The following is a 15,731-nucleotide window of genomic DNA, read 5'->3' as shown; positions in this document are numbered from 1 at the left end:
AGGGAAGCATTGGATACAACGCCTTCTGCTATGGATTCTTTGAAACAAAAACATCGTGGTCTGACGCGGAAGAGACTTGTGTTAATAAAAGCGGGCATCTAGCGACCGTAAATGACAGGTAACATTTATATGAATAAGGAAACGAAGCACAAAGCCATCAGTGTTTGTGTTTTATAAGAACTATTCACGATTTTCACATGTGATTCAAACACAGTATAAAATCAATTTGTTGTTTGTTACAGGGAAATATCACCTCAATATTTAGGCTTTCTAATAAATCAATACCCTTTTACTTGTTAAGACCCCTTTCTACATATGTTAAAAATAATTCTACAATCTTCCCTTGCCATCTGAACAACACTTTGACTGTCGCGTCTCTCTTATATTTGAAGAAACATACATTACTATCTCGGCGTCTTTCATTTTAAAATCTGCATTAGACTTTCAAAAATCTTCAAACTAAAAGGTTCTAATTACAGATACGTTCAAGCATTTGTTTCAAGTCAGTTAGTAGGAAGGAAGAGCAACTTTTGGATTGGGTTGACCCAGAGTTATGATACTGGAATAACAGAACAGTGGACGAGCGGACAGGAAGTCCGGTTTACGTACTGGGCAGACGAACACACAGGTGCATCATCAAACATAAATATACATAAAATAGAAATCAATAATAAACAATGTAAAGTATTGAAATCATTTTGCAATATGGTCGGATCTAATTACGTACTTTTAATGATATTGTCATGTTGTAAAGTTTAAATTTACCGGGTGGCAGTAAATACAAAATTTTTAACATGACAACAAGCTGTCACGCTGTAAATTTTGTATTTAATGCCACCCGGTACGTAAATCAAAATTTACAACATGACAATATCATTACGTGTGTAAACTGTACCGGTATATACCGATGAAATTAAAGTGAAATTAAACACTTCGTACCGTTATTCTATTAATATATTTATATCATTTCCCACTTTGATTGCTCTAGGAGCTATAGAAGAAGACGGATTCTGTGTATCAATGTCAGCAAATCACCCGGTAGGGCTTTGGTCGACTTTTAACTGTACCACGTTGAGTTCATTCATCTGTGAGTTTCCCAGGGTAGGGTTCACCACACCCACCACAGCACCCCCTACAACAACATTGCCAAAATCATGCGAAACTGGGTGGTTAGAACTGGAAGGAAACTGTTATAAGGTATGTGCGAAGTTGTTTAATTCCACTGAATCCACTCTTCACTTTAATATAGAATACGTAAATTTGATTTTAAAAAAGAACTGACTCCTCGTCCTTCCATTTGAACCGCAGAACAAGGATATTTTAGAAGCTTAACTTTATAATATAGTAGTATTTTAACCTAGCACTAAGTACATGTTTGATTAGTAACGATAGGGCTTGTTTGTAAAGCTTTCAAATTTAGAATAGTGTCTCTGACAACAAATAAAAATTTTTAATAATACTTGAGGGATGAGATTGATCGTTACTTAGTTAAATGTTACATACTGTACAGATATTTCCCCCAGAAAGCTGGATGGAAGGCAGAGATTCCTGTAGGAGGATGGGAGCTGAACTAGTGAGCATCCACACAGACGAAGAGAACGAATTCGTTTTCCGTCGATTTGTCGAGTAAGGGCTATTTAACAAAAATCGGCACTAGTATTTGAAATGAAAGAAGTTCACTTATTTTGTGTAGAACAAAAATTTCTAACGTAACTATACTTACTTTTATAGATACAAGGAAAAGGCTTGGATAGGACTTAACGATCGGGATCTTGAACAAGGTATGACATTAATGCTATGTTGGAATGAAATGTTTGGTTGTTTGACTCTTTTGTTGTCGTTTATTTTTAGCCCACCTCTTCTGAAAGCTTCAGTGAGCTTTTCTGATCACTTTTTGTCCAGCGCCCGTCTGTCCGTTCGTCTGTCTGTCCGTCTGTCTATCCGTTCGTCCATCTGTCTATCCGTTCGTCTGTCAGTCTGAATTAGCTCTTTACATTCTCGACGGCTTCTCCAGAAACACTGAACCAATTTTAGTTGCACACAGCATCATTGGGTAAAGAGGATTAAAGTTGTTAAAATGAAGGGGCACACTTTTTTTCAAGGGGGGTACAAGTGATTAAAAATTATTGGAAATTTGTTGTTATTTTTCAAGAACGTCCTTCTCAAATATCAATTGGAGATGAAATTTGTTTTAAAGCATCCTCAGGTAGTGTGAATTGAGTGTGAATTGAAGTTTGTTCAAATTTATGATCCCCGGGGATTGGAAGTGGGCACAGGGGATAGAATGTAAATGAATTAATTTTTAATCGAAAAATCATTCATTATTATTGAAAATTCAGGTAAGAATTTTCATCAAAATATCTAGGATAGAAATGTTGAACATTACTGTAAAGTATATGTATATAAGTTTTTTAAACTGGGTTTTAGAAATGTCTTGTTTAAGGTTGTTTATGTTGATCACAAGTAATTATTTTCGGTTAAAACACCCGCCAATATCATCGTTGACCAAAATGGTTTGATTCAGTTTTAATATTAATTAGGTTTTTTTTGAATTTCTTTACGTTGACAATGGACTGCCTTCCGTTTTGGGGAGTTGATTTTAATCAACTGTCCTATGCAGTTACTCTGGCAAACCGAAACTGAAACAGTGTTTAGACCTAAGCGCAAATCATCACAGCTGACAAGAGTTAGCTCTTGAAAATAATCAATAAATTCGATGTAATGTACGATTAATCATTTTTTTTAAAAGGAAACTTATTTATAAATACCTAAGAAATAGTCAAGTTTTAAAAAAGTACGAACAATTTAGAAGTTTTTTGCAGTCGTATGTATTCCTACGCCAGAGTTCAATTTAGTCTCGTTCAACCATCGGCTGTCTCCGTACATCTCCGACAAGCAGAGAGTCAGTCTATATTAAGAGGTCGCATCATCAAGCTATCACGTGACCTTGTATCTCTTACTTGTCGGAGATTAACGGAGACAGCCGAGCATCTGGTTGAACGAGACTAGAGTTCATTATTGGTTGGATCCATACACTTTTTGAAATATTTCGAATACCGATACATAGTTTGATGAAATCAATTCTATTTTTAAATATTACACAACATGATTCATAAGAGGTTTTCTCGAAATTCTTGTCGGAAAAGTCCGAGAATCCATATTATAAAAATGTGCGTAATTCAAATATAGATTATTAACTACTTGCCAAGCAAAATAACATATCGTTGATTTTAAGATAAATAATAATCGATAAAATCAACTCCCGTCAGTACTTCAGTACTTTGATTTTTGTTTGTAATAGAAAATATTCTCGATGACATGTACAGTGTTGTATTAATAACGAAATCGCATTTAAAAAGTAGATATGTTATAATGATTATATATTTATCTTTAAGTAAACTGTTGATTATTATGATATTGAGCTTGTTCAAACAAACTTTGCAAATTCGACGATAAAAACACAACACCGACCCTTCTGATCATTTCTTGAAAAATTAATAATCATACAGTTCAATTTATAACTGATCATTTCCATGGCCCTTAGAGTTTTTTTAGCTCACCTGAACCGAAGGTTCAAGTGAGCTTTTCTGATCACCCGTTGTCCGTCGTCCGTCCGTCCGTCTGTCTGTCCGTCCGTCTGTAAACTTTTCACATTTTTGACTTCTTCTCAAAAACCTCTGGGCCAAATTTAATCATACTTGGTACAAAGCATCCTTATGAAAAGGGGATTCTAAATTATTAAAATAAAGGGTTTAACCTTTTTTAAAGGGGAGATAATTACGAAACAGTGAAAATAGGGTGCATGTCTTTAAAAATCTTCCTCTCAAGAACCACTGCACCAGAAATGCCAATATTTACACAAAAGTTTGTATATACAGTGAAGATTCTAAATTGTAAAAATCGTGACCCCCGGACCAAAACTGGGGCCCCAGGCGGGGTTCAAAATTTAACATGGAAATACATTGGAAAAATGTTTAAAAATCTTCTTCTCAAGAACCACTGCGCCAGAAATGCCAATATTTACACAAAAGCTTGTATATATAGTGAAGATTCTAAATTGTAAAAATCATGACCCCCGGACCAAAACTGGGGTCCCAGGCGGGGTTCAAAATTTAACATGGAAATGCATTGGAAAAATGTTTAAAAATCGTCTTCTCAAGAACCACTGCACCAGAAATGCCAATATTTACACAAAAGCTTGTATATATAGTGAAGATTCTAAATTGTAAAAATTATGACCCCCGTACTAAATTTTGGGCTCCAAACGGGGTTCAAAGATTAACATAGAAATAAATATGATTAATATTTTAAAATCTTCTTCTCAAGAACCACTGCACCAGAAATGCCAATATTTATACATAAGCTTGTATGTATAGTGAAGATTCTAAATTGTTAAAATTGTGACCCCCTGGCAAAAACTTGGCCCCCAGGCGGGGTTCAAAGTTTAACATATATAAGAAAAATGTTTAAAAATCTTCTTCTCAAGAACTACATTGCAACAGTTTGGGATATTACTATGCATACATCCTTGGCAATTGTAGATTCTAAAGTGTTAAAATCATGACCCCCGGACTAATACTGGGGCATCAAGAGGGGTTCAAAGTTTAACATAGAAATATATAGGAAACATGTTTTAATAAAAAAATCTTTTCGAGAACTACAATGTCATTCTTTGTGAGATTACTTTACTTGGATCCTCAAATAATGAAAAATTTAAATCATAGAAGCGATCTGATACTGGGGCTCCAGGAGAAGGGGTTCAATGTTTCACATAAAAAGATAGGAGGGAACATGTTTAAAAATCTAATTGTAGATTCTAAATTGGTAAAACCGTGACCCCCGAACTAATACTGGGGCCCCAAGACCCCCAGACCAATACTGAGGCCTCAAGTGGGGTTCAAAGTTTAACATAGAAATGTATATCTAAAATGTTTGAAAATTTTCTTCTTGAGAACTACAATGCTACAGTTTGAGATTATAATGCAAGGGTCCTCAACTAGTGTAGTTGTTAAAGCCAACCATAAACCCCAGACCAATACTGGGGCCCCAGAAAGGGGTTCAAAGTTTAAAATAGAAATAACAGATGCTAGGAAATAGAATGTTACAAGGAACTGTTCAGGTGAGCGATGTGGCCCATGGGCCTCTTGTTTTTTTTTTTTTTGCACTGGCGGGATCGTTTGAATGAGAAAATTAAGGGACATGTTAAAAGATTTTCGAGGAAATAAATTCAAATGAAAACTTTTTACAATTTTAGCTCTCTGTTTACATATTCACAACTTTATATTCTTCCGCTGTACACAAAAACAACGAAGAGTAAGTTTTATTATCTTCATTTCATATATTCTTTATTTCGAAGAGGGGTAAGAATCATTGGTAAAATTAACACTTTGGAAAAAGGTACTTCGTTTTAGTATTTTGAGTTTGAGAAGACTTTTTTGAAGTTCTTTATTGTGTTACAGGTTTTACGTGGAGTGACGGTAGTCCAAGAGACTACGTTAACTGGGGAGATGACGAACCGAATGATTTTTACGACAACGAAGATTGCGTCACACATCAAAACATATGGGGGATGAAATGGAATGATGATAATTGTTATACTTTATATCCATATATATGTAAAATTCCAAAAGGTAATCTACCAGCCGTTTGTAACTATATTGCCTAACGCTTTATTTTTTTTTTATATGCAATGAAATAAATGACAATAATATGTTAATCAGAAATGAAAAATCATAATAGATAGGTAAATTTTCTTTTTGAATTATTTAAATTAATTTTGTTTGAGAGATTAATTTTCGTCATCATTACGTTTGTATATAAATCATACTTCTTGAATCTGATAGGTTATTTTTCTTTTAAGGAAAACCTGTCCTGGAAGTAGAAAATTTTACTTTGCCGGAGCCACGTAAGCTATCTCAAATACATTGATATATTACTACATGTAAGAGATTCAAGGATGTTATAGGTCAGCTGGTTTAATACAATATGGAAAAATAGAGAGAGCACAATACGCTTCTAGTAGAAAACAGCTATTGTATTAATCACACCCCATATATTGTCAATCTGATTCTCAGTGCTGCAATGTTATATGGGTTTACTATTAAGCGAACTAAATAAGTAATGATTGAACCTAAATAACTGCAACATTTCATTAAAGAAAACGTTAAAGGAACTGTCAATTTGCGATATTTTAACGTATGAATCTAAGGATTTCGTTAAAGCTTCTGTTTTGATTAATTAAGGAGGCATATTTGGTTTTTTTGCGTAAAACCAACAATAGCAAAACTCAAGACATAAATTTTAAACCACATGTAATTTGCACCAAACTCTAGGACATTTATATATTTGCTTAGCTTAAAAATATCTAATATCTGGTTCTTAAGCTTTTTAGGGACCATCAAAAAAAAACCCAAGTAAATTTAGCATAGGAATATATGGGAAATTGTCATTTTTCGTACTTCGAAGCAGATTAAACAAAAATACTACAACATAGATTTTCTTTAAATTGTGATATGTGATTAGTAAAATCATATTCTACTCTATATGAAATAATTCCAAATTCGACCATATGGTTTGTAATGGTAGACATCTCATGATATCAAAATGCACCAAAAGTTTACTATAAATTTTGACTATTACAAATGTAGATTGGTATAATAATCAAGATAATAATACTGAGGATAGCACTAATTTGTGTCTAAAGTTTCAAAGCCGTACACTTCTTACTTTTTCTTTTATGTTATTTCTTATTACGTGCTCCTACAAAGCTTCATATTATTACAATGTAATAAAAGAACAATGGCAACGCTCACCAACCGGAACGACGGAGAAATCGTTTAAAAAATAAAATTTTCCAATAAAATCTAAATATTTTATCTGTATTTTAATTTATGTATTCTATTTCATAAATGGCATCGAAACAACTTCATAAAAGGTATAATAACACTGTTTTTTAAGTAGAATGCACAAAACATACGCAATGAAAATTAACGTAGGCCTCTTTAAATCATTTTATTTTACTTTTATACTGTCTTTCTTTTGCAACTCATGGATAAACGTATGTAAATTAGAAGTAAATGCAGATACGAAGAGTTTTGCACTGTCCATTGCTCGAAATAGGCTGCTCTGATACATACATTGAGAGCTTTAATCCTCAAGGCATTTTACAATTTGTTCGTGAGCAGGGCTCCGGCACCTTATCAGTATAGAAATTGCCTTAGAAACAGGTCTTCTTGATAATCTTGATATGGAACTTACTTCAATTTTTTTTTTATCTAAGTCATACCGTAAACTTGAAGCATTTTATTGATTGGTTATTAATTTTTCACCAGATGCATAAGACAATGCTGCTTGAATGCAAAACGATTTTTATTGGCATTTTCAGTAAAATTATCAGGTAATGACTATATATGGTTACAATTGGTCCGATTTTTTGTTATTTCAGTATCAGATAATTTTCCATACAAACCATATTGACTTAGAAAGTTATGAACTTTCTCCTATTTACACCAGCAGAATCGGTCTCCTTTCAAAGTTACAAATATTCAAAGTAAATAAAAATAATTTCTTTTTGGGCAAACGAAAAAAACAAACCAAAATGCATCATGGGATATCTAGAAAAGGGAACCGTTTTGTTTCGTCCCACAAATGATTGTAGTTATACAACCCGCATGCTATGCATCAATTGTAAACAGAGCACACCTCAGAAATATAAGCAAACAAAACGCACACAGGTTTATTTGTAATTTGCCTGAGCATCATAAACTTTATTTATAGCGATGTCAAAGTCGTAATACAACCATACCCGTCTTGACGTCAGGGGTGAATTTTAACATGAGGCAAATGAACGCAATACCCTTTTATGTCGTTTGTTTTGTTAACAAGTTTTGTACATAATTTTTTCCATTGAAATTTAGTTTATTTGACTGGAAAAACTACTGCAATGTCTATCATTATGGATATACTTAGCATAACAATCGTTTAAAAACGTGCACAAAATTTGATATAAAATTGGACCAAGCAGCTTTAATTGTCCAAGAGTACCAAGTCTTCTTTTGAATCTCTTTACAGAGCCATGTGCTGATAATCGATTTACATATATTCATGGCAAATGCTATTATTTTGAGTCCCTAAATGTGTGAGTAACCTTTCGTTATATATTGTTAAAAAATAAATCAAAATCGCATCAAGCGTGTATATATATATATATATATATATATATATATATATATATATATATATATATATATATATATATATATATAGTGCCGGTGTAACGAAGAATATTGACCCGGGTTGAAAATTGACCCGGGGGTCATTATTCCACGTTGAATATTGAGACCAAAGGTGTTGAATAAAGACCCTTATTCGTTGAATATTGACCCGCATCGCGGAATTTTGATCATGAAACCGGTTCAAAATTCAACAGCAAAGAAGCACAAATTAACGAATCAATATTATAACTTGAGTTTATTTAATTAAAAATCATCAGTTTTTATATATTTATTCTTTAGATATACATGTTCACATGTTTCAACGGGGGGGGGGGGGATTAAAATGAGACTTAAATAATTATTATTTGAATTTACATAGTATCCCTTTAAATATGTACATGTAATAACTATTTTATTCATAATAAACTTTTCGCGTATAATTGCTGTTTGAGATATTTATATATTTTTAAAGAAATATGTTTTTTAATAATATTAGTATACATGGTTACACGTTAAAATATTCAATTCAGTAAAACTCTTTTTTTAATTTGCTGGAAAAATGTACAAATATAAATAATTTTTAAAAAATTACAATACGTCATATCATTTAATTTTGGTTTTACGTTCACCCAGTAAATTGAAACTTTGATATTGTTCATTGTAAATTTTCTGAGTGGATGTAACTAAAAAAAATTACAGTTTGTCATATTGAGATTTTTGTGTTTGCACCCACTCAGTTTGTTAAAACTGTGACTGCCTGAATTTTGTATTCACACCCATCCAGCCAATAACAGTTTACAAAATGATGATATGCTAACATGATTGTACTCTTTCATGAACAATGCTGTAGTAACTATACCTTGAAAGCCGAATTTTGGTGTTTTATTTGTTCCGTTAGAATAACTTTTGATGTAACTAAATATCATCAAATCGCTAATTTTTCTAGGCATTAACAATTCTGCTTCATGGAATCTGTAGCAAGTTAGCAACCTAATTTTTGTTCAGGATGACAATAGAATTTTGCTTTAAAGTTTCTAAATTGCTTTGATCACAAATATTTATCATAAATTTACTAACAGTAATTGTTTTCGTCAATGAATTGGTAAATTGCATTTTGTGAATAAAAATAAGTAGTAGAAGATCATACAGCAGCGTTGGAGTAGATGATTGACCTTCCTATCACAGCCACCTACATTATTAATTTAATTTAAACGTGTTAAATGTGTATATTATGTGTATATAAGACATGAGGTAATTGAATATTAAATAATTATCTGAATATTTATCATGTATGATTGTATGACATATTGTTGGTAGACATGTTCACTCACACCTATATTAACAAACATATCACCTTCATTTATACCTGCAGAGATACAAACATAAGAATGAGATTTTCATGATCCAGCCCATTTGAAAAGAACAGTAAATAAAAGGGAACTATATATTAAGTAAATATACAGGTATAATACTTAAATAGGTTTAAACAGTGTACCTTAAGAGAATCAAAAACGCTTTGGAGATCTAATATAAGTATAAACATGGGAAACAATTTTACAATTTTATCTATATGAAAAATTAGAACTACCACAAAGTATATAGTTCATATAAAATGGTACACTAATGTCAAAAAGTTGTTTAAAAAGTTCGTCTCTTTGTTGAGTGTATCTTGGATATCCAGGGAAAAAATCACATTTCCTTCAGATTCAGACCCACAGTATAAACATCGACTCACATCAGAAAAAAATCCTTAAATAAGTAAGCTTTGCTAGCTTTATTCCGTAATTGACGTAAAATAATTTTTCCTATTGTCTTAACTGAAAGGTTTGTAAACTATAGGTATATTTTGTTTTTTAAAGTTTTGACTTAATAGAAAGATAAAGTTAATGAAATTTTCTTTATTCCATAATTTACATGTAGACGGAGCAAAGCTATTGTAATAAGTATATAGTGGTATATAGTAAAAAAGCTAATTCGATCTATGATTATAAGCATGTCCAGTAAGAAAATATGATTGAATTCAATCTAACATATCTTGTGGTGCTAAACCATTTATATTCTTGTAGAATATAATTAGTTTATGGTTATCCCTTCGAGATTGCAAGGTTTCCAAATTAAGCTCACTATATAAAATTATTTTAGAAGAATTAACTCTGATCCCTGTCACTGTCCTGGTTGCTTCAATTTGTACATGTTTAAGCAATTCGGATTTTTCCTTGATACAGCTGCTCCAAACAACATATCTATCAGTTGTATACTTTTCGCATACCTTTTTAATGTATATACCATTAATATAATTAGATCAACCATCCTCCGACTGTATATTTAGATGCAAACCTACTTTTTTAAAAATTGATAACATTTTTGCTGTAGAGGGTATATGTTTTTAATTTTGAGAAAATATATTACGTCAGTTGCCTGTGTTTCTAATTTCCAGGTAAATAATAGAATGGAAAACTCAAAATAATAGAAATAAATTGCATTTTTAAGAAGAACCATGACTGTATATGCAGAAAATTGGATGGTGCTTCAATAAAGTTAATCAGACAAGTTTATGAAAAATCATTTTTAAGTCGTAAAAAATTAAAAACATGTGCAAATATGTATATGCTGTATATATACGTATAAAAAAACCCAGTATATATGAACATTTTTGAATTGCCTTAAAAGTGACAGACAATATGTTTGTTAGGTGTATTTATCAGAGATTGTGACAAGTTTAAACTTTAAATTCTGTCACATGAGGGAATGAAAACCATGTCATCTATGTCAAAAAATATTCTAGCCCTACTCGCCTGCTCCATTCCGAAGCAAACGGTCATCTTCTTAGCTTTTATACATAGTATTGTAATAATAAATGGATATCATATTTTCAATCTAAAAACTAAATGATTAATTGGACATATAAGCCTAAAAGAAATTAGCCACGTCCGCATATGTATCGGACAGTATGTACATTTTAAAACTGAAACTTTCAAATATGTGCATGATTGTACATTTAAACCGTGTAGAGTAAGTTCCAGTTCAGATCAAAACTCTGAGGTTTGGGTCAATTCTCAACAGGATCAATTTTCAACGGGTCGAGGACATCAAAGTTTAGAAAAATCTTTCTCATACCGTTGAAAAATGACCCCGGGTATAAATTTCACGATTTTGGTCTCAATTTTCAACGTTGAAAAATAACCCCCCGGGTCAATATTCAACGTTGAAAAATGGCCCCCGGGTCAATTTTCAACCTGGGTCAATATTCTTCGTTACACCGGCATTATGAGCTGTTTCTTCACGTATAAATAGAACTGACAAATTAAAAAGAATTGAAGTAAGATTAAAAAAGTGTACTTGGATTTTAGATATCAAACCTGGTACGAGTCTTTGGATTACTGTAACAATATGAGTGCCAGCTTGGTCACCTTAACATCAGTTTATCAGCATGATTTACTTTTTTATAATGTAAGTAAACTACATAATCATATTTAGAATTTCAAAGGAAAAAAACAACATGTATTATAACTTTAATCGTGAACATAATGTATTCATAATTGTATGTGCACTGCTAAACAAAAAAAAAAGAAAAAAGAAAATGATTAATAAAAATGCCTTTACTTTTTTGTGTAAGAGTTAACAAATGTTACATTGTTTCTGAATTATTTTGTATCTTTACATTGCGTGTAGATTTTTTTGCTTAAACCATGCAATGTGGACGTGCTACCCAGTTAAAATTGGTAGCAATTTTAATTTGGTGTCTATTGGTCTTTTTTTAATAGCTTCAGAAAAAATCAATGTCTTCATCGTTTTGGATTGGGTTAAATAATATTGAACAGCAAGGTTGGAGGTTTGTATAACACTGTAAATATTTGCTTACGAAATAAAATAAAAATGAGTTTAACTTTTACAATACATGCTGGAAACAAAATACTTAGTAAATAATTGTTCTTTCCTTGAATTTTTTTTTTTTGCATATAAATGAGATGAACGGCGTTGAAAGCTGTGAATTCGTAATTTTTCTTACTTAAAACATTTACAACATTAAATTCACTGTTAAAAATCCTTCAATTAACTAACACACTCAGATACACCCCCTCCCCCCCCCCCCAAAAAAAAAATACCGTAAGTTTCTTTTGATCTACTTTTGTCTCACAATGTTTTTCGTACAAGTTTAAGGTAATAATCTGTAATCTAAGAACTGTAACAGATGACCTTTTATAAGTATGAAATATAGAACGAAAAAATACAATGTACATAAAACATTTTCCATTTGAAATATGTTATATCATAAAATCTGAAAAAATCTGTTTTCAAACGAAATACATCTACATTATTAGGGTCTTCCGTTTCCAACGGAAGACCCTATTGTTTTTGTTAGGTTTCTTTTTCTCTGTTTTTCACTATTATTATTCTTTTTTTTCTTAACATTTTTCTTAAAACTCAAATATCTCAAATATGCTACAATGGATTTTTATGAAAATTTCACGAATAATACAAAATATCAAGGTCTTTTATCATGTACATTTTTGTTGATGACGTCACTTCCGGTGGGCCTTTATATTCGTTTTTCTCTTTGTAAAAAGTGATCTTGTCCTCCCTTTTTCGCAAAAACGATTTAAGATAGAAAATTGAAAGTTTCAGGAATGATAGATTTTTGAATTTCTAGGGCCGATCAGGTAAAACTACGATCGTCCGTCACTTCCGGTCCGCTCAAACAGCATTTTTGGAAAATTATGTTTTAAAATGTTTTTAAATCAAATAATCTACAATTTTTTCCCATCAGAATATGTTTTAAACTTATCAAATTTTAATATGAGCAGGTCGTCCGTCACTTCCGGTCGTCACCGGAAGTGATTCTAATATTTCGATTTTTGGGATTTAAAAGCATATGCGTTTTGTTGACATTTTTGTACTGAATACAAAACTAAAAACCGGTTTAAAATCGGACTACGCATTGCAAAGATATTGAAATTTAAAAATGACGTTTTCCGGAAATCTGCATTTCGCAGTGTATGTTGAGAAATTACTTTAAAAGGAAGTTAATATGATCGTAAATCGTACCAAATGTCAACAGTTTAATTGAACCCTATCAATTCAAAATCAAACGAAAGACCCACTTGTTGCTCGCAACAAGGTGCTTTCAGGTAATTCAGGCATTCTCGAGAAATTAAGCGTCAAGTAGCTCAGTCGATTGAGTCGTGGACATATCCCAGGTGACCCGGGTTCAAGCCCCGATTGCCGCAATCTTTTTTTTTTTACTATTTTTCGCTTAGATCTACGATTTTCTCTTTGAAGTGATAAGTTTAATCTAATCTATTCAAAAATCGGACGGAAGACCCACTCGTTGCTCGCAACGAGATCGTGTCTAGTTTCATTTTATATTTACTTGCTTTAGTACATGTAATATATTCTTTCATTTGATATGTGAATTGAATATCTATTATCATTTTGAAAAAATGACGGAATACATCATATATAATGTTGATATGTCTATAGATGGGCTGATGGAACAAGCGTGGTGTCGTTTGTAGCTTGGGCACAAAGTGAAACCCTCGATTCCTCAACAAAGCGATGCGCTTATGAGTGGCCAACCACAAGTATATATATAAAGTACTCCTTTCAGTGATTTCTAATAATAGCATGCAAGATTAATATTTCAAATGATTTACAATTCTATTAAATGCATTTGCAGAGCATTGGTATGCCAGTAATTGTAATGCAAAGCTTAACAGTATAGTATGCATGAAACAAAATGGCTCAACAGAAGTAAGGACAACCCCTGTCACACCTATGCAGCCTTGGGGATGTCCCCCTGGATATGTCGAATCTAAAGTCAGTAAGTGTCGGCATCTCACCTAGAGAAAATATCAAAATTAATAATTATTTTACAATTATATTTACAGTCTTTTCACCATTAAGAATAAGGTCAAATACGCACATTTGCAGTAAGATAAATTTTATTGTAAGCTGAAAATTTTTTTGGCAACCCATTGTGTATCAACTTGATTGGGATGGATATGTTCTTTTTTTTCTGAAGCAACATTTATATACCTTGTGTCAGAAAATTTCTAGTAGGAATACAGTTCTGGTATGACCAGTTCCTAAACAGTTTTATAATCTATTTATCTCCGAAAAAAATTAAACGATAGTTTTTTTTTTGCAATAGTAGATTTGGATATTATTCCGTTTAAAAAATAGAAAACAGCAAAATGATATGTATATGATAGGCAGCATTACTTACTCAAAGAGATTATAATTATATCAAAATTATTTAACCTACATTAAAAGATGAAACGAGAAGATAATAAGCATAAAAAGACGAGTGCAAAAACTGTTGAGAATCTGGTATGAAAGACATTGCGGAACTTAATTTAAGCAAATAATTAATTCATTTCTTTTAATAATCAAACTTTCGCATCGATCATTTCGTTTTATTAGCTCACCTGAACCGAAGGTTCAAGTGAGCTTTTCTGATCACCTGTTGTCCGTCGTCCGTCCGTCTGTCTGTCCGTCCGTCTGTAAACTTTTCACATTTTCGACTTCTTCTAAAAAATCACTGGGCCAAATTTAACCAAATTTGGTACAAAGCATCCTTATGGAAAGGGAATTATAAATTGTTAAAATAAAGGGTACATCCCTTTTCAAAAGGGAGATAATTGCGAAACAGTGAGTATAGGGTGCGTGTCTTTAAAAATCTTCTTCTCAAGAACCACTACACCAGAAATGCCAATTTTTATACAAAAGCTTGTATATATAGTTCAGAATCTAAATTGTAAAAATCGTGACCCTCGGACCAAAATTGGGGCCCTAGGCGGGGTTCAAAGTTTAACATACAAATATATAGGAAAAATGTTTACATGACTTTTGTTCCATTTATTCAACTAAATTGTGCACCAAAAACCCAACTGTGTCTCCCTGATTATTGACAACTCATTGCCTAAGTATATAAGGTTGTTTAAATAAATAAGAAATGACGGATGAATACAATAAGGTGTAAAAATTGACTAAATATTATTTTAGTTAATCGCTTACATTTTATTTGGATACCGTGCCCGATAAAAATAAAAAATTAATATATAAATTTATTATTTATCGGGCACGGTCTCCATGATAATTATAAGCGATTAATTTATCTTGTGATTTTGTTCAAGATTGCAGCTAGTTTGGTTGAGCAAGATCAACGCACGTGGTGTGGATTTATTTGTAAACAACCATACGGGAATTCAATTTAAAAACATGTATGTTTTATTATAATTAGGGAAACACTGTTTATGTGTTACCCTCGTATACAAATGATGAACCCATAAAATTTGTTCAAAGAGTGTTTAAAGCAAAAAGAAGATAATTTATTCATATTATGAACTTTGAAATTTCTTCGATTTTTGTAACCATGATGAGTTATGATTCATTGTATTACAAATGCATCACTTCGTATTTTATAAGGCAATGTACTGAGTATACAGTCTCATGGTGATGTTAAAATTCCATATAAAAATATAGTTGCACATTGTGGTATTTATGGACTTATTGTAC

At 31.9% G+C, this 15,731-nt stretch overlaps 1 protein-coding gene across 1 annotated transcript in view; it reads left to right on the top strand.

The window, feature by feature from the left end:
- The window catches only part of LOC128188724 (macrophage mannose receptor 1-like), a 49,742-nt gene that overhangs the window by 14,904 nt on the left and 19,107 nt on the right, over nucleotides 1–15,731 (top strand). Inside the window, exons 22-33 of the mRNA XM_052859948.1 lie at nucleotides 3–118; nucleotides 480–628; nucleotides 989–1,197; nucleotides 1,511–1,626; nucleotides 1,732–1,781; nucleotides 5,460–5,630; nucleotides 5,861–5,905; nucleotides 8,071–8,137; nucleotides 11,564–11,663; nucleotides 11,978–12,045; nucleotides 13,695–13,795; nucleotides 13,891–14,034. Of these exons, the coding sequence (XP_052715908.1) occupies nucleotides 3–118; nucleotides 480–628; nucleotides 989–1,197; nucleotides 1,511–1,626; nucleotides 1,732–1,781; nucleotides 5,460–5,630; nucleotides 5,861–5,905; nucleotides 8,071–8,137; nucleotides 11,564–11,663; nucleotides 11,978–12,045; nucleotides 13,695–13,795; nucleotides 13,891–14,034 (1,336 nt within the window). The remainder of the gene's footprint in view (nucleotides 1–2; nucleotides 119–479; nucleotides 629–988; nucleotides 1,198–1,510; nucleotides 1,627–1,731; nucleotides 1,782–5,459; nucleotides 5,631–5,860; nucleotides 5,906–8,070; nucleotides 8,138–11,563; nucleotides 11,664–11,977; nucleotides 12,046–13,694; nucleotides 13,796–13,890; nucleotides 14,035–15,731) is intronic.

Source organism: Crassostrea angulata, chromosome 6, assembly GCF_025612915.1.
Source record: "Crassostrea angulata isolate pt1a10 chromosome 6, ASM2561291v2, whole genome shotgun sequence".
In the NCBI taxonomy this organism is placed as follows: domain Eukaryota; kingdom Metazoa; phylum Mollusca; class Bivalvia; order Ostreida; family Ostreidae; genus Magallana; species Magallana angulata.
This window is presented reverse-complemented; position numbering and strand designations above follow the sequence as displayed.